We start from the raw sequence: 20,074 nt of genomic DNA, 5'->3' as shown, positions 1-20,074 counted from the left end.
CCATGCCATTCCACAGTAATGTAAATAGAACCTAATAGAGTGGGTTGTACAACAAAAATCTTTATTTCCATTTTTATGAAAATTTGAATGCAGTAACAACACAATTAGAAAATACAAGTGTCAATTGGATTTTAATAAACTTAGGTTAAGACGGAGCATAATATATCGTGTAATACTTTACATTCATTGCATTTATAAGCTACTTGATATTATTTACGCATAATTTACATCGTTAAGGAAGAGAATGGAAGCCAATTTTAGTAACCATAGCATAATTAATTTTATGTCAATTGTGTAACGTATAGTCAAGAGCACATCAAGCTTAACACTTTGGGACTTTGGACCGTTCTTATTGCAAGCGGCTTAGAGTTAAATTTAAAGCTTCAGTGTCAAGCTTGACGTGCTCTTGACCCTGAATTCCAAAATTTGAGTAGTCCGGACAAAAAGCTTGATATTTATTTGCAAGATTTTTGTAACATAACAAAATCTCCCTCTCTCTCTTACAAGCACGGATTGACAAGCGCAGGACATACACAATTGACATAAAATTCATTATACTAGGTACAATTACCGTTACAAAAATTTGCAGCTATTCCATTCCCTTCCAAAGGGATGTAAATTTAAACCATTTATTTACCACACACAGTAATACGTATGTACAGAACATAATAATATTGTGGGAACAACAACAGTGCGTGGAAGGAACAGGCTCAGTATAATCCTTGTGGCTATATGCCGCACGGTACTGATTTTCAGCCTGACCTTGTTGACACATCGTTTTTCAACATAATCCAATTCAACGATACCATCGCCACGATAAACATCGAATACTAATAATTATATAAATTGAGCATTAAGCGAATAGAAAACGCTGGAGGTATCAGAAACCGGTTTATTTCGAAGTTAGCCGACATTACGCGTTGCCAAATGAATGGACTTGAGAAATTAAACACAGTGAATGAGCTTCATACATACATAAGCTCACGCTCTAGTCCCACAGAAGTGGTAAGCAGAGACCATGGAACGCCACTTTATCCTGACACAACCCTCGAGCCTCACAAACATCAACTACCCTTTTCTAATGGGTTTCAATACGTATAAAAATTCACTCTAAACATCAGATCGACTTTCAAATTAAGACAGGCCCTGGGTAATAATTGGAAAGTCAGCTGCCAAATGGTGGTAACAAGTAAGAAGCTAGGAACCACCACAAATTATTCATTTGTCTCTAGACTAAGCGTATTGAAGAGGGTTTTGTGCTCGCCAGCGCACACTGATAAGGGAAATCCCGTATGACACTCCGAGCGTCCACCAGCGAACCCCAGAGTCCGCTAAATGCACCATGCTCCAGTCGCTCGGATGTTATTCCGTTCCACCACTACGTAGTCAAAACGTCCCTGGCGCGTGCCGGTGGATTACGTCGCGTTATCTTCTAGCGTGCTCGTCAATGCCACAGGAGAGAAATGCGCCATGATGCTCCGAGGTTGGTCTTAGAGCATTGAATTTTATATCTTATTGAAATAGCACAAAATACACATTGATAAAGTTACAATAACATTGTATTCGAAATTGAACTTTTTGACTACAGTTACGTATGTTTATAAACTTCGCCTGAAAATTGTAATGAAGTGAATTATTACAAGATGTCTCGGTTAAACATAAATAATTCGCATCCCTGGTATAATAAAGTCACATCTGTAAAATGACAACTATTAAGAAAAGAGTCTTAAAAATTGTACAAACAAAATTAGTCAATAACTTTATTGCTTAAATGTGGGAGTTTTAAAATTTCACATATACTCCATCCAACCATTAATTCAACTTTTGACAAATGTATGCCTCAGAAGTTCCGTAATTATAGATTTTTTTTTAAATTTATTAAGGCTTTGGCAAAGCCATCAGCCTAAACATGAAGTTTAATTATGTTTCTGTAAATATGGCCGCCACAAAGAGGATAGGCAATTTGAGGCGGCGTGCTTGGATTGACTCGGGATTCCTTAAAACGGGCCGATACGGGTATTTTAGTTCGAGATTCGTATAATTTCGCGTTTCAATCTTCGATTAAGGCACAATAGCACTATCCTATTCCACTTTAAACTAGATTTCACAAAATAATTGAAAGTCAAAATAAAAACGACACTTTTCCACTTTTCCATCCTTTTGACAAATGCATGCCTCCGAAGTTCCGTAATTATTGACTTACAACCATAGACAAAAAAATTCAATACTTCGTGGACTCTTTTATTTTTTAATTTTAGTGAAGTGTCGTACTCTTTAGCTCAGATATTTATCAAGTCAACAGATTATGTAACAAAGTTTATTCAAGTTGATTTTTTTATTTTGTAAATGATGTTGATAAATTTTGGTACGTGTCTAATAAATAATAATGAAATTAAATAAATTATAAATAATTGTAATAAATTGTTGTTGTTTATTGTAATGAATTTTCGGATTATAATATGAACGGGAATCATCAGTTGAATCCTCATTAACATTAATTCTTAATTCTTGAGTACACAAATTGTCAAATGCAACATCACGATCCCAATCAGACAATATCTTCTTTTTTGAACCCGCTCACATTTACGATTAAAACTTCTTCATAAATAAAATCTATTGTTACAAAAAAATGGAATCGGAAACGCATTAGGACATGACTAATTGATTAGAATTCGAGCTGTCAAAAGTTAAATAAACAGTTGGACCGAGTATAGAAATAATTTATTTCATGTTGTTCCTATTTTTTTTTACGAATGATCATGTATGGTTTATTATATCAAGGGTACGTATGACTTTATGCATTACTTATTTGTGCTCAGTCTTAACCTTTGCTAACCTATTCTAGTCACTCTGTCCAGCTGCTTGGCGTAGTAAAACATAAATTTTTTCTTTTATCCAGTCCTTATTGTAGGGTGCATATGTGTTAGTAGATTTTTGGTATACCAGGCAACTGAGGTCGGCCAGCTGGAAATTACATTTTCATTATTGTCAGGCATCGGAATAAACTGAGTATACGTTCCTACACTTCTATAACACATGTCATAAGACTTGCTAATACCTCCTGAAATCGTAGTAGAAATAAAAATACTCGAGAAAGACACAAACTTTAACTACAGATATTTTTTATGAGTGAACCGACTGACAGACAAGTCGTGCACCTGGTGGTAAGTGACATGCCACAACAATTCCAGTGCCACTCAGACCTTTCAATTACAGAGGTCTGAGGGGCCCTGCCATTGCGTACATCACCCTAAGACATAATATGTGCCTGTAAATTTATCAGAACTCATCACATTACAGAAATAGCTACGGTGGCAGTATTTCCCTGGATGAACTCGTTCACAAAGAGCTCACAAACTTAATATCTTAAGTATCTTAAGTAGTTTTAGTAGCAGTAGAGCTAATTATGTAAGTGTCCAGGGAAGTACTGCCGCCTAACCTATTTCTGCCGCGAATCAGTAATATGAGCATCACTGTGTTCCGGTTTCAAAGGATAAGGTTGCTGGTGAAATTACATGCACATGGGACTTGTCAACTTATGTCTCAGGGTGATAAGTACTCCTCAGATCTTTGCGTTTTAGAGCTCTGAATGGCACTGTAACTGATATGTGTAGGCATGTAGATTAGTATCAGGTACACAATATGTTTCGTCCCAAAACTTGAACTATGAAAATTCAAGAAACCGACACCTGAAGTATCAATTAATGTAAGGGACAAACCAAGGTTTTTCAGGAGAGCCAAAAAACGATTTTATTTTTATAAATCTGTCTATAACTTTTTACTGTCTGCTCCAGTTTTGATTGTGTCTAGAGCAAAGTTTCTTAAAATTTCCTCTTCTTTCAAGTAATAAACGAAAGATTTAGGAATGCCCAGTGGTTTAAAATGTAGCATGTACCTTACATTAAAAAAAGATGTTAGATGTAAGACACAACTAAACATCTTTTTTAAAGGTTTTTTATTGTAAGGGTAACATGCTACATTTTAAACCACTGGGAATTCCTAAATTTTAATAATACCAATTGATATAGCGGGAACTACCGAATTCAATGATATATGTAACTCATTTTCGACAAAACGTCCCTTAAGTTAATTGATACTTCTGGTATTGAAACTGGTATTTTCAGAGATTTTCGATATTGCACTAAATTTAATTTTTTTTGCAAGATGCGAGAAATGCAGCTAGATTGAAAGCCTTGGGCTCAATTTATATCGCGGCGGAACGGAATAGAAGCAAATTTTCGTGGCGATATTGTACGTAGAACAATGAACTTTATGATGAAATGTATAACATACTAACTAGGTACGAGCCAAAATCTTCCGCGGAATTCTCGCGCATGCTCGAGAATGCTCGCACTTTTGACCATAAACTTCATTATGCTATGTACAATATCGTTACAAAAATTCGCTTGCATAATATACGTATTAATTATACATTTTCGAGGTTTTTAAAATTTTATTATTAAAAAACCTCGAAAATTTGCTTATGGACAGTAAAGTTAATCAAGAAAAGGACCATGTGATACCTACGTTCCATATTATACACAAATTTGAAAGCCTGTCTAGATATCCCACATTTATCAACATTGCACTCAGCATTATTATGAATTTAGAGCCTTATCTAAGTATACTTAACATTGAAAATCAAACACAAACATACCTGATCAACAAAATCGAACAATTGTGATATGTCGTACGTTATCGTAGGCGTATTAGGGTTTCGCCGCTTCAAATGTTCTTCGTAAATCTTGCAGACACCTTCCATACAGTCATTGACACTGTCGTAGTCGGAATAGGTTCTCGTTTCAGGCCTTGGACCAGGCTGTACGAGCAAAATTGTGTGAGACTGAAAAAATAACCTAATTTTTAACCCGCCATTTTTTACCGAATATTTTATTGAATATCAGGATAAATACAACTATACTCACCATTTCGGTGTTAGAAAATAGAATAATTGTTGGAACTATTATTGGTAGTAAATTGTAATTGATCAATTTGCATGAAATGCAATGTTTTCGAGATTTCTCGCTAGCTGTTTTCTCAGATCAAGCAAGCATTCCTTCGTTCAGGAATAATTAGATTTTTTCAATTCTGAACTTAATATATTGCACATAACATATAATTTGAATAATGAACCTGCACGAGCAATATTAAAGTTATTTTATTCACTAAAGACTTTAACATTTTTGAGTTAGGAATAGGAAAGTAACTTTTACTAACATTTTATATTAAAAAGGTCTCATGCATTTATATTTATGAACGAAAGCTATACAATTCGATTTACGCAGAGACACGATACAAGTCAAAAAAACAATATGCCAAAAAGACTTTAGGTTATGAAAATTTACATTTATTGCCAAAATATTATTTTGCATAATAACACTTTTTTTTACTTTGTGATGTCAGAGATATGATAACAAAAACTACAATCTTTTTTCGTTAAGACGTATTTATATCTTTATGATGGAAAAAAGATATTTAAAACATCTGATTAAAGAAACGTCACAAAAGTCAAAACAAGATTTTTCGCTCGTATTTCATTTTTCCTTTCTTTGTTTAGTTTATAGTGGAAAATATGTAAATACCTAAAAACAAGTGTTCATCCAAACTACACAACTGTTTCTATAATCTTGTAGCTGTAATTTGCTAATTGGACCACATACTTACATGATATTTACAAAGTTACTGAACTTCTTGTAAAGGTTATCCGACATAGTAAAACAATAAAACATGGATAAGGACTTGGAAATTATTTCAAATTTCGAGTCGGTGTTAAAAAAACAGCGAACAAGACAGCTCCTCGGCCTATATAGAGACGATAAGTCTACAAATCCAGGAAATTCAAAGCTAAATAAATCGCGTATTTTGTCTAATCTTTCGAAGCAAATTCGCGCTATACAGAACGCAGATTGTGTGAACGATGATAGGAAAACGTCAGGGTCTAACAGTAAGTGTAAAAAACCTACGTTTATGCCTGTGAACACGATGCCAGGGAGTGATGAGGTAAGAAGACAACGGAATTATTATACGTACTAAATTCTCTAACAGAATATTAACGCCGCGAAAAGGGAAATTGCTTATGCTTAATATAAATAAATAAATAAAATAAATAAAGGAAGGACTGTACATTACCATCGCACGATTTGAGGGGTGGAAGGGGGGTGGGAGGAAGGGGGGAGGGGAGGGAACCCTTCGTGCAAAGTTTCAAAGTTAGGAAGTTAATAGTTTTCGAGATATTAATTTTTGAAAATTCGAAAAAAATAACCTCAAAAAATCATGTTTTCGCACCAGAGAGCGGGGTAAACCCCTCCCCCCGAACCCCTAGCGGGAAAAACCCACCCCCAAACCACCCCCCCCAACCCCACTTCCTGTGTTATATGAAAAACTAAATTTAAACCTAAAACCAGGCAAAAACGCAAAATCCTAATTGATGCATACATCAAACAGTAAACAACAACAAACAACATGGCGTTCTTTACGCGTTTCGTTATTTTTTTGCAACAAAAAATAATTGTTCAAAAATATAAACTTACATACTAATTATAGTAAATTTCTATGTTAAATTTACAATTACGTATTAATTTGCGCTGTTTAATTCAATACTGCGGAAAATTTTTGAAATAACGCAAAAAAATAAACATTTTCGTAAAAAAAAATCATTCATTTTTTTTACGAAAATGTTTATTTTTTTGCGTTATTTCAAAAAAAATACTGCAACAACCAAACGCTGTGCTTTCCTAACCTATAAAACCTGTTTCCTATCATATATTTTCGAATATTTCAATAATTTTTATTATCAAAACTACGAGTTTCCTAAAGCTAATATTTTAGGATTACACTGCTAACTATGTAATCTATTCACCATATTAATTTCAACTCTCAACTCGTGCAATGGTAATGTACAGTTGAGCCTAAATAAAAAATGCCCCAAAACACTATACTTTAGCCAAATTCAATATAGAATGTTTAATAACAAAGCCTCGATAGTGAAAAGAACATTTTTTGTCAATGGTAATTATTTAGGCGTGCTCTGGTCACAGCCTGCTTGTGTAATTGGAATTTAGAATACTAGATATATTTTTAAATTATTTTTTTTTTAATTTATTCGCTGAAAAATGTAGTTAATAATTCAGTTCTTTTAATATATTATATTAGATTGTAAATTTCACAAACTTGGCATGCAAATATTTTATACAATGCTTATTTCACTTTAGATGTAGCATGCATTGACTTACAATTATATGGATGTCGGGCCCGCGCTAAAAAGTGTCCGAACTTATAGGGCGTTAAAATCGTATACAGAGCGTCATTCACGCTTTAGTCTTTGTTTGTTCGACTGACAGCGAAGCAAGCAAAATTAGACAGTACTGCGATGACATTACAATTTAAATTCAACGTTTTAGCTGTTTCATATTCCTTTACATGTCACTACGTTTAAATAGGTTGACTTGGGACATTTTTTTCGTGGTTTTTGTATTAGACCCGTCATCCATTTATTTGCAAGTCAATGGTAAAATATTAACATTAATTAAATTTTTTATTGAATTGATATTCAATTATTTTTTGTGAAATTAGTCCACTAGTTTGTTATAATTATTAATACAAAGATCGAACACTCAGAAAAAATTCCTTCGATCCGGTCGGATTCGAACCGACGTCTTCTTATATACCGTGCCAGACGCTATACCAACTAAGCCACGGAACGAACCAACGGACCTCACGAATTTTTCTATGTGCTTGCGTCGTGTCTTTGTACTTGGTCTTTCAACGACTTTTTATCGTAGCGCCATCTATGAGAAATCTATTACAGATTTATCACCCAGTTACTACCTTTACAGCTACCAGTCCTGGCGAGAGATGTCGCTATTCACTGTATTAATTAAATTTTTTATTGAATTGATATTCAATTATTTTTTGTGAAATTACTCCACTAAGCGCTACGACTAAAAAGTCGTTGAAAGACCAAGTACAAAGACACGACGCAAGCACGTAGAAAAATTCGTGAGGTCCGTTGGTTCGTTCCGTGGCTTAGTTGGTATAGCGTCTTCTTGCACGGTATGCAAGAAGACGTCGGTTTGAATCCGACCGGATCGAAGGAATTTTTTCTGAGTGTTCGATCTTTGTATTAATAATTATAACAAACTAGTGGAGTAATTTCACAAAAAATAATTGAATATCAATTCAATAAAAATTTAATTAATACAGTGAATAGCGACATCTCTCGCCAGGACTGGTAGCTGTAAAGGTACTAACTGGGTGATAAATCTGTAATAGATTTCTCATAGATGGCGCTACGACTAAAAAGTCGTTGAAAGACCAAGTACAAAGACACGACGCAAGCACGTAGAAAAATTCGTGAGGTCCGTTGGTTCGTTCCGTGGTTTAGTTGGTATAGCGTCTGGCACGGTATGCAAGAAGACGTCGGTTCGAATCCGACCGGATCGAAGGAATTTTTTCTGAGTGTTTTTTCTGAGTGTTCGATCTTTGTATTAATAATTATAACAATATTAACATTGTAACTGCGAAACAGTCTGAAGGTGAAAACCCTGAAAATCATAACATGATTTTGTTTGTTGACATTTATTCTACATTGAATATGGCTAGAGTAGATACAATTACATTCACTTTTTCTAGAAAAATGATAATAAAAATAAAGGATTTTTTTACTTATTCTAAAATTAAGTGTAATAAATAAGAAGACTTGCACACCTAACATACAGTACAGATTTTTTTTCATTTAAACAAATTTCATACCAAAGAAAAATGGAAGCTCTAAATATTCAACAATTGGACCAACTTCTCCTGTCCCAATTTTTTTCTGCCAATACAATGAAGACATCTTTATAAGAAGCTAAATCTGTCAGCATTAAAACAAATTAGTCAATTTTATATGTTTTCTATGAAAAACATTTTATGCAATGTGACCCATTTCTGCTGTCTCGATTTTTTTCATCCCATACAATGAAATGATCCTGACATAAAATTGAGTTGATCAGCACAAAAAAAATTGATAAGTTTCATTCGTTTCTATGGGTAACTGATGCTTGATCAAAAAATTTACTATGCCAGAATTGTTTTCACTTAAAAAGACTTACTGCTTCCTCAGACAGGTCCTTGTATCTTCTATGGTTTCGGATTTCCCCATATTGACCCATTTAAAAAAAATACTCTGTATAGTGAGCACTTGTTCCGCTTTAGTCAATTACTATTAAGGATTTCCCGTAACCTGGAAGAGATTGCTATCTAGCAATAAAGGCGCTTTATACCTGTTGTTTGCCTTTTGATTTATTTTGTAACATTGACTTTCTTTGCAATAAAAGAGTATTTATATTAAATGGTCAGTACTGAACATAACTTCTGTTCCCATATTTTGCTAGCTTAGTGAACTACGTCCTGTAATCCTATGTAGAGAAGAACTATACTGGGCGGTGGGATATATATACAAATGTGATACAACTACAAGGTTAAAGTAAATGGAGGACATATACAAACGTGATATGGCTATAAAGTTACTATTTGTTGCACAGGTACTCCACCAAAAACCGTTACCAAAATTTGAAACACAGGGTTTATCAGACACACAATTGCTGAATATCATCCATGATGTTGAAGCTATGGACCCTGGAGGCATTACTCAGGAGTTTGACTTAACATTTCAGCATCAGAGTATTGGAAATGATGAAGGTATGTACTATATGTGAACTGGAAATGATACAATATTTTCAGATTTGACTTGTATTTGTTCTTTCAAAAAAACGTTTAGTGCCATTAATAGTTGTGCGATTCACGTAATCAAACCGTTACGAAATCGTAGCGATTTAGTCGAACTTCAACGAGTCCAATTTTAAAGTCGTTCGATTCAATTTAAGTTCCATTCATTTATACCAGAATACGCGTTAACGACATTTGAATCGAACGACTTTAAAATTGGACTAGTTGACGTTTGCTGTCACACGTGAATACGAAAAAGCAGTTCGACGACTCAATCGCTACGATATCGTAACGGTTTGATTACGTGAATCACCCCTTAACGAATATAATTTCACGAATATAATTACAGCTGTAGGAGTAAGTTCTGATTGTAAAGAAGTTTTCATGTTGTGTAATGTATTTAGTATATAATACAATTATACACATAATGTGAATAGATCAAAGCATCAACAAAATTCGATTTTAGACAGACTGGGTTAAATAATAAATGTTCTTATTATGGTGTAATTTAGTGTCCAAACTTTGACATTTCAAATATTATGTTCAAGTATTATGTATGTTAAAATATTAAACTATATCCTCATTTCAGATGAAACAATCACCAAAAGCATAGTCACGTCACCCTTTCCAATCATAGACATATCGTTAAAAGATCCAGATCTGAACAAAAAACATGACTTAAAAAATACAGACACCAATCATCCTATTATAGAAAATACACATTTTTTGAAAGAATACCACAACAGTCTTGATGCTAAAACTAGAAATCTAATTTCGGGAACTGATATTGTTGTCCACGAAGATGAACAAATAATGAACGACATAACTCCTAAAAACAATCCGCATATTCACAATAATAGTTTGCCTATCAAAAAACAGGAACTTAAAAATGAGATAACAAGTAAAATTGAATGCCTAAATGATGACTTTGAAATGAATACAATAGATAATCAGATGGAAAACTACACACAAATTTTTAATGAATGCATTGAAATAGAAAACAATGATCAATTAGATATATTAATAGAAGATACTGACATTCCTTTAAGTCCTATCCTTGATGGAAAGCCTAAACTGCCTAAATTGTTTTCACCCTTAGTGTTTAATCTTGATACTTTTGAAAATTTCGAGCAAATAGCGGTCCCTGCTATTGAAGAAAGTCCAAATCTCGAAACAGCAAAACAAATAATCAATTCGCAAATAATTGGTAAGGAACTACTCATACATACAACTAGAAAGCCTTTACTAAATCCAATTGATTTAGATATACTCGCAACTAAAAAGGATGATAGAGTAAGTCCAATTATACCTTTAGACCAATGTAAAATGAAAGTTGAAAAACTTGATGAACTGTTGGAAATTCCTATAGAAAGAAGTGATGCGAAAATAAATTTCTTTGAAGATGAAATATTATTTAGCAGTGATGAGGAGGTAGATTCTGACTTAAAGACTGAAAATCTGCCTTTCACATGTGTTTTGGAAACGTCATTTTATGAGAAAGTTGGTGTTGTAGATAAAACTATGTATGTTGGTTTTCATACTGCGAGTAATAAGTCCATAACGATTTCTACCGATTCGTTTTCTAAAGCTATAGATATTTTAGATTTTACTAAAGATGAAAAGCCTTTAAAGGAATTAGTAAAGTTATGTGAAAGTAATGTTAAAAATGAAGGTACAAATAGTGAAGAGGAGGAAACTGTGATACAAAATCTGAAAAACAAAATAGAGATAGATACCGGTGTAAATATTTTTGAAGATGTACAAGCACTTTTGACAAATTCGGAACTAAAAATGGATGTAGATTCAGAAGACGCTATTGGTTTTGTACAAAGTCAAATCTTACCATGTTCTAAACAGAATAATAAAACTAAGAAATATAATGAAAAACTAAAAACTGAAAAGAACATTGTAAATCTTATTACAACTGATAATTCTTGTGATTTGAGAATAGCGGATGTAAAAGCTGTTGAAGTATTTAGAGAACTGGCTAAGACGATATCAGGTTGTGATTTTAATAAGTTCAATGTTAGCGAAAATGTAGAAAATATACCTGAATTGTATTTGAAGCCAAGGTGTCAATATAAAGAGACAAATACAGTGAAGGATCCGAAAGAAGGGGGACAAATATTTAGAGAATTTGAAACAGCTTGTAATGAGAGGTTAAGTTTATCAGAAAAAACCACACAAAAATGTAAAAAAGTATTTCAAGATATTTGTCTAAAAGACACAACCATGAAATGTTCCTTGGATGCAAATTCTGTTAAAATATCCGAAAACACAGAAAATAACATAAGGAACACTCTTGGCCAACATGTTGACTACATCACGAAAGATACATTCATTGAAGACAAAAATGAATTGGAATGTTGTTTACAATCTGAAATAAAAACTAATTTGTATGAAAAGAAAGAAAAAAACACCAAAATAAACAGGCACAAAGACAGTGTAAATAAATCATCTTTCGAGGTAGACTATAAACACATAATTAAAATATTCAACGATTACAGGAAACTTACGTATACAACTGAAATTAATAAAAGATCTAATGACGTGTCATCTGTGATTTCACCAAATAACAGTACTGACATACAATTGGGTGGATTTAAAACAGCTAGTAATAAGAGTATTAAAATATCAGATATTGCAGTTGAAAAAAGTAAAGTCATATTTCAAGACTTGATAAATAAATCCAGTTTCATTGTTCAAGATGATCCATCCAATGTTAACAAAATAATGAAGAGAGGCGAAGGAAAGGAAAAATCTTTGCATGCTAATTCATTATATAATAATGAGGAAGCTACAGAATCTCACAAAGAAAACAAAGATATAAACGAGCATTCTATTAATAAAGAAATTCAAACTAAAGACTTGCCTTATACTGATTTTGAAAGTGCTAACAATAATGAAATTTTAGTAAATAACGTTACTTTATTAAAAACAAGCGAAATCAGTGACTTTGATAATGCAGATTTCATCATACCTCTAAATAATATTAAGAATTTTGAACCATGTCCTGATGCGGAAACTAATAATACTGGAAACAACGGTACAGATTTCTACAAAACTGAAAGTGACGAAGAGGCACCTTTTTATGGCTTTGAACATGAAAATAACGAAGAAGTTAGAGAATTTGAAGAAGCTATGTTAAATTGTGGAGTGATTGAACCATTTGAAAAATATCCGCAAAAAATCAAAGCTAATAAAATAGACAAAAAATACACGATCAACGATATTTATATATTGAAACCAAACTTTCAATGTTTTAAAACTGCAAGCAATAAAGATATTGAAATTTCAACCGAACCACTGATTAAAATGAAAGAGGTCTTACAAAATATAGATAATCCAGGCCAAAAAAATGAAAATATGTCAAATACTAAATTTGAAAGTTTTCACACAGCTAGTAATAAACCTGTTAACATACCAGTTAAAGCCCTGGCTAAGAGTAAAAAAGTTTTCGAAGACATATTTACTGATAATGAAAACAACCAAGAAAATACCAATGAAAATATGCCTTCAACTTCATTCCAAGGCTTTCAAACCGCTAGTAATAAACCAGTTAAAATATCAGTTGAAGCTTTAGCTCAGAGTAAGAAAATTTTCGAAGACGTAGAAGCTGATCTCGAGAACAACCAAGAATATTCCAATGAAAATATGCCAACTATGTTCCAGGGCTTTGAAACTGCTAGTAACAAATTAGTAACCATTTCTGCAAAGGCTTTAGCTAAAAGTAAAAGGATATTTCAAGATATAAATATTGCTGACGATTTCAAAGTTCCACAAGGCCCAAAGATAATGCCTTCGGCCTCTGCCTTTGTAGGTTTTCAAACTGCAAGTAATAAATCAGTTAAAATATCAGCTGAAGCTTTAGCTAGAACTAAGAAAATATTTCAAGATATAAATATTGCTGACGATTTCAAAGTTCCACAAGGCCCAAAGATAATGCCTTCGGCCTCTGACTTTGTAGGTTTTCAAACTGCAAGTAATAAATCAGTTAAAATATCAGCTGAAGCTTTAGCTAGAACTAAGAAAATATTTCAAGATATTAATGTTATAGATATGGAAAGTCCATGTGAAAATGTGTCATCATCTTCTAAATTTCATGGTTTTCGTACGGCCAGTAATAAAAAAGTACCGATATCAGTGGAAGCATTGGCTAAAAGTAGAAAAGTGCTTCAAGATATTTATACTAAACCAACGGTTACAGAAAACAATGCTATTAGTTTAAAAAGATGCAAAACAACTGGCAACCATGACTTTAAAAATTGTAAAAGTGAAAAGATTTTCAAAGATATGGATGAAACGAATACAGAAGATAAGGCAGAGGCTTCTGGTTATCAAGGATTCAAAACAGCCAGCAACAAAGAAGTAAAAATATCGAAGGATGCTTTAATTAGAAGTAAAAGGATCTTGCAAAATATAGTTAGTTCTCAAAACGAAGAAGTCATAGAGGAGATATCTTCATTAAAAGGTTTTCAAACTGCGAGTAACAAGGATGTAAAAATTTCTGAAGAGGCTTTGGCAAGGAGTAAGAGAATGTTTGAAGATATTGTCGATAACAATGATTTTGTTGAAAAAGGTAACAAGCAAGTGAAAATTTCCGATAAGGAATTATTGAAACATAACAAAATATTTCAGGATATTGAATTAGATGCAGGACATATTTCTGATTTCCAAGGATTTCAAACTGCAAGTAAAAAAACCATAAACATTTCAACGGCAGCATTAGAGAAATCAAAACAAGTATTTCTGGAGTTTGATTTAAAGCATCCTAAAAGTGACAAACCCAATATTATTATGTCTCAATCTAGTAGCGAACCTGGAGATTTTGGATCCAAAACTTCATATAATACTAAAGTTCAAGTTCCAAATGAGGTCTTATTAAGATCTAAAAATCTTTTCCCTAATTTGGACACAGAAAATAAAAATGATAAAGCCGTCTTTAAAGAAAATGTACAAAAAACTAAAGAACTCAAAGATGAGGATGTCATTGAAAGCATAATTGATACGCAAGTGATAAATCATTTCGAAAAAAGTTTACATACGGAGGATTTTTTCAAAGAATCAACGCCAAAGGCGTCTAAGCGATCTGGAAGCCCTATATTATCTTGTCCGAAAGCTAAAAGACGCAAGAAATTTCAAATTCCGTACAGTCAAAAAGTTGTAGAAGACAAAATATGTATATCTCAAAGTGACAACCCAAAGTTAGGTGAAGATTCCAAAAATGTTACTGACTTCAATGACAATTATAAGAAAAGTAAGAAATACACCTTAAAAGACCTGCAAAATATTGAAAACGACAACTCATCAATGAAATTAGAAATTGATTGTTGCATTTTTAAATTTTCTTTTGAAGATTTACTGAACTTTGAATTTTTCGGCCAAAGAAACGACATATCAAATTGCAAATTAACTACAATGGCTATCAAAAACATTTTTATGGAAAACGTCAACACAAAATTAATACCAGAAGGTTGGCTCGACATACATATGAAACTAATATTATGGAAGTTAATTTCTTACGAAATAAGGTTTCCGAGAACTATGAAAGGTATAACTAGCGCAAAGAATGTTCTTGAACAATTGAAGTACAGATATAAAACAGAGTTGTATGATGTTAGAAGACCAGCGTTGAGAAAAATAATGGAGAAAGACGACACGTCTTATAAAACATTGGTTCTTTGTATCGTTGCAGTGTTGGCAGATGGAAAAGCAGTAACCAGGTATAACATATTTTATTTTATATTTAACGGCCCACAAGTACTATACAACTATTTTCTTAATGTTTCTCGGCAATCTTCGAATTTCCGAATGCTCCCGAATAGAAATTTCCACGTTTATGCTCTAGACAAACTGGAAATGCTGTATGTGTTCATAAGTTTTGAGACTCTTGTTCCATGAGTTTTTACAAAACAATAAAAGCTTATACGGAATTATTATTGAGCAGCCAACTTAGCAAAATAATAATAATAAATATTCTGGCCTGCATTTTTTATTTATTTAGAACAAAAGTGTGGTAGATATGTAAAATTAATTAGCAGCAACACTGCGATACATAAAAAAGTCCAAAAATCAGCAACGCTTCAACGCTAAAATATTCAAAATCTTAATTCTAATTGGCTAATTAAATTACGACAGTCATTCTTGTCGTTGACATCTGAGCTGTCAAAAAAATACATAAAAACCTGTTCCGTTCCGTGGGGTTGTGTTCCGTTTTACTTTTCATTAATAATCCCTAACGATTTTCCAGAAATGGCAGGTCAAAAATAATTTGTTTTTAATTCAGACTTTCTTTATTTTGAGAACTCTTTTCAATAAGCCAACTAATAGCCAGGTTAAATTTTCCATTTATTTTAGTACCACTAAAGGAACAACGCCTTTATTTAAAATAAACTTAGAAGTTTTTGTTGTACTACCTAAAGCCGGGTTCACAAGTCTTTCGCTTGCGTTTTTCGTTTCCTTGCGTTGGCTGGGTACACGGCGTACAAAATTTGTTTAGCCTTGCCTTTGATTTGGTTGTAGTGGACGCTACTGCTCTGTGATTGGCCAGTGGTGCTGTCCTCCGCAAATGTTTCCTGTTGCTTACGTGGAAATATCAAGCTTGCTAGATATCAAACTCACGCAACGCAAAGAAATCCAACGCAAAGCTAGCGGTTGGCGCAAGCGAGCGACTCGTGAACAGATCTTTGAGTATGCGCGAAGCGAGCCACGCAAGCAAGCGAAAAACGCAAGTGAAAGACTCGTGAACCCGGCGTAACACTTTGTATCTACAAATCTTTTTGATTTTTGAAAATTGATCTGTATTTCGTAGTATGTTGTTTAGCGATTCTTCCCGGCCGTGTGATTTGCTACTGCACAGAGTTATCACCGTTTAGAGCGATCTATTTAAATATTTTTCTTTTTGTATGAAAGTAAATCTACTAGATATTTATGTTTAAAAAATTTTGCATTTTGTTGATAGCGAAAAGCAAGAGTAGACGTTGTGCCTTTTTTCGTTACGAGGGCAGATTAGATATGATAAGGAGGGCAATATTATTCACAGTGATGAATTAATTTGTTTAGGAAACATAGATGGCGGGACTTGAAACAGAAGCACGTTGTTAACGCTTACATTGAAAAGCGTGCTTATTTTAAAAAGCAAACTTTTTAAAGTGCTTTTCGTTTAAACGCCTACCTCTAGTCACTACTTACCATTGACCTACCAACAAATGGACGTCGGATCTAATACAAAAACACGAAAAAAATGTCCGAATTTAGCCTATACAAACGTAGTGACATGTAACGAAATATAAAAAACTAAAACATTTAATTTAAATTGTAACATCATTGCAGTACTGCTTAATTTTGCTTGCAACAATTCAACGGCCCGAATACACCATATACAGCTTCTACTGGAAACTTAACAAAATGCACCTTATTTAGCTTTGACTGAAAATTACTTGAACACAAGAGTAATGGATTAGCCTTTATCGTAAATATTAATTAATTTTTATATATATTAGTATGTCGAATTTTGAACAAATTCACTTAAAGAAATAATAAAGAGTTGGGCAGATACATAGGTACCAATATTACTACAAATGTGAAAATAAGTGTGTACTATAAGAAATGTACCGATATTCCAACTAAACGTAAACCCAAATGTCCGTAATTCCGAAAACCGATTTATAAAAAAACTGTTACGCTTTCGAGTAATTTGGATGCTTTTCACTAAGGCAAAATTAGCTTTTGTTTTGTAATCTTTCTAAAAAAATACATTTGACATTATGAAAATTCGAGCTAACGTTATTTCGGGCAAATGTAGTTTCTGACTTCTGATAGGTAATCCCAAGGCGTAAAACGAGTACAACAATATTTTGTTAGTTATTGCTAACGTTTAATAAAAAAATCATTTTAAAAATAAGATTAAAATCAAAGCGACTCTATAGTTTCATTGTTCTAAATATTTCAATCGCTTGTGGTTCGAACAATTGGAAATGACCAAGAAGTTTATATAAGCTTCTTGAAATTGACTTTGCGCGTAATAGAAATGAAGCGACAGCCGAAACTTGAAGATTGACGAGAGCGTCCTAAAGATATAGATTGCGAGATAAAGGGACCGATCGATATGAAATCTACCTACAAACTCAGCTTAAATTAAATTTTGCAAATTTACTCATTTAAAGACAGTAAATTTGAGATTACCCAGAAAATACAAGTAATTGTTACCTTTTACAGTATACCACAAAACCATACAAACTTAGAGCTTCTCCTGACAGACGGTTGGTATTTTATAAAGGCGAGTACAGACCGAATGCTGTCCAAACTTGTGTCGGCGGGTAGATTGTATGCTGGTTGTAAGATTGTGACGCATGGCGCTGAGCTTACAGGGTGTGAGCAAGGGGTTGCGCCTTGGGAGGTAAGAATTAATTAAAAACTTATATTGTTAAATTCAATGGTATCTATATCGGCCATAATCGAAACAATAGAGCTTATTGTTATAAGCAGGTAGTGTGGAGTTATCTACCAAGGTGTTTTCTGCGCAAAGAATCCTATATCACAAATAACTTGATAGCTACAGAGCTATCAAGTTATTTGTGATATAGGATAATTACAGAATTATTGCACTTTATTTAATTTATAACTCATTTATTTGTACAAACACAGATTCTGTTTAACTTAAGAGTAACAAAACAGTATTGTTTCAATATGCTCGGCCAAACAGCATACAATTAAGAAGAATAATCAGTTTACCAACATGCATTAAAAATTGTTTCAAGGATACCTCTTCAATCCGCCTAAAAATATACGGTAATTCTACACGTCGGGCCCATTGGGACGCTCGTCTAGGCTACCACAGAGCGGCGGCCATCTTGACGCCGCTATCATCTGTAATGGCGGACGGCGGGAAAATTTCAAAATTGAGGTTATTTGTTTCGAGAGTGTATCCAGCCCTTTATGTTGAAAAGTTTGACGATGGAAGTACTGGTGAGATTATTTTTGTGTTTTAAATCCATTTTGTTTTGAATTATTCTGTGTAATAAATATGGGGCTTTTTATTTGTAAAAGATGCAACGTAAAGGACCAATCTAATTTAAATAATTCTATTCATTCAAGCAAATCTTCTCTCACTAAGCTATCTCTGCTCGGGATCGAGGCATATGACTTAATTCCAACAGCATCACAGATAGGAAAGCGCTTTGAATGCAATTGGCACGGCTGCAGCTGGTGTGTTTGTGCACTTAGAGCGCGTTCCCATTATGTCGTAACGTTTTTGTTATAGTTGGGCGACAGTCGCCAACTAATCTGTAATGCCTGTGTCGCGGACGTTTATTTTATCGTTGAACGACTGTCGTGTCTTGCTGTTCCCACTAGATCGTGACGACAATTTATCGGTTCACGGCAGCCGCCTTGTCGTTTGCACGACAGAATCGTTTGAAGCTGCGATTATCTGTCGTTACATTTTTATCGTGACGTTTTATTTGCCGTCTGCTCTTCGTATTGTTACGACAGTCTGTCGTCGTAAGGTCAAAAAAGTTGTGAACGACAGTTAATCATGTTGTTCTATGTGTGAACAACTCCATTTAAATATGCAACCACGACACTTTAAACTGCACGATTATCTGTCGCCACGACATAATGGGAACACGACGGGTTACGACGCGGCATCGATTTACGATGCGACGTCGTATCGTGGAAATCTACAACGAGCTACGTAAAAATTCACGGCACTATATCGCAACGTGACACGACACACGGCACGACGTCGATTCATTTTTTATTCAATTTATTCAAAGATAACAGACGACATTGAGGTTGATTATTTAATAACCTTGGTAACGTAGTTGATATTAATTTTCTATTTACAATTACAATCTTGTAAAACCGTAATGTTCAAAGTGACATTTGTAACATATTTACATTGTAATGCTACCTTTCTAAACATCATAATTATCCGGATGGGGAGAGCTTGGAGATCCGGCACACAGGTTAATTCCTAGTATGGACTCCAGTCTCTTACAAAGGTGGCACTTCATGTAAATTATTTTAATATTTTATAATAGCTTTGTAAAGAGATAAAGATTTTTATGATTATTGTAGATAATTTATTTTTTTCAAATGCAGTAGCCCCCGATGGACAGTGTTAACGCCCCCCAATTGCTTCCGAGGCACCTACCGCCCTCTTTGGACTCTTCTGCGCCCACTGGGGGGCGGTAGGGACCCCTCTCGGAAACTATGGTTTAGAGTAGAGCGAGCTATTTATTTTTGTATGAAAGTAAAATCTGATGAATTATTAAAAGTTATCGAACAAAAGAAAAAAGAAATATAGTCCTGAGACGTTGTTAGTAATAGGGGTTAAAGTATGAAATTGCCGATTTGTACTGAA

The 20,074-nt window shown here is 33.7% G+C and overlaps 2 protein-coding genes across 2 annotated transcripts in view; one reads left to right on the top strand and one right to left on the bottom strand.

The window, feature by feature from the left end:
- Positions 1-2,725: 2,725 nt before the first annotated feature.
- LOC113232253 (enhancer of rudimentary homolog) lies at positions 2,726-4,934 on the bottom strand. Its single transcript, XM_026466918.1, has 3 exons — positions 4,926-4,934; positions 4,658-4,843; positions 2,726-2,964 (listed from the first exon to the last, which is right to left on the bottom strand). The coding sequence occupies exons 1-3, from the start codon at positions 4,926-4,928 to the stop codon at positions 2,842-2,844; spliced, it is 312 nt and encodes a 103-aa protein (XP_026322703.1). The 5' UTR covers positions 4,929-4,934; the 3' UTR covers positions 2,726-2,841.
- Positions 4,935-5,614: 680 nt separating this feature from the next.
- Positions 5,615-20,074, top strand: part of LOC113232128 — a 23,291-nt gene continuing 8,831 nt past the window's right edge. The window contains exons 1-6 of the mRNA XM_026466765.1: positions 5,615-6,000; positions 9,525-9,681; positions 10,298-14,401; positions 14,657-15,431; positions 17,926-18,106; positions 18,468-18,675. Of these exons, the coding sequence (XP_026322550.1) occupies positions 5,983-6,000; positions 9,525-9,681; positions 10,298-14,401; positions 14,657-15,431; positions 17,926-18,106; positions 18,468-18,675 (5,443 nt within the window). The 5' untranslated portion in view covers positions 5,615-5,982. The remainder of the gene's footprint in view (positions 6,001-9,524; positions 9,682-10,297; positions 14,402-14,656; positions 15,432-17,925; positions 18,107-18,467; positions 18,676-20,074) is intronic.

Source organism: Hyposmocoma kahamanoa, unplaced genomic scaffold, assembly GCF_003589595.1.
Source record: "Hyposmocoma kahamanoa isolate Upper Pololo Valley unplaced genomic scaffold, ASM358959v1 67, whole genome shotgun sequence".
Lineage (NCBI taxonomy): Eukaryota > Metazoa > Arthropoda > Insecta > Lepidoptera > Cosmopterigidae > Hyposmocoma > Hyposmocoma kahamanoa.
Note: the sequence above shows the minus strand (reverse complement) of the source record. Positions and strands in the feature narration are given on the sequence as shown.

Bases quoted from the DNA above. Each gene is read 5' to 3' on its own strand.
- LOC113232253 (XM_026466918.1), bottom strand. The intron at 2,965-4,657 runs GTATGTTTGTGT...TGTAATTTCCAG, and splicing joins TGTTCGATTTTGTTGATCAG to CTGGCCGACCTCAGTTGCCT.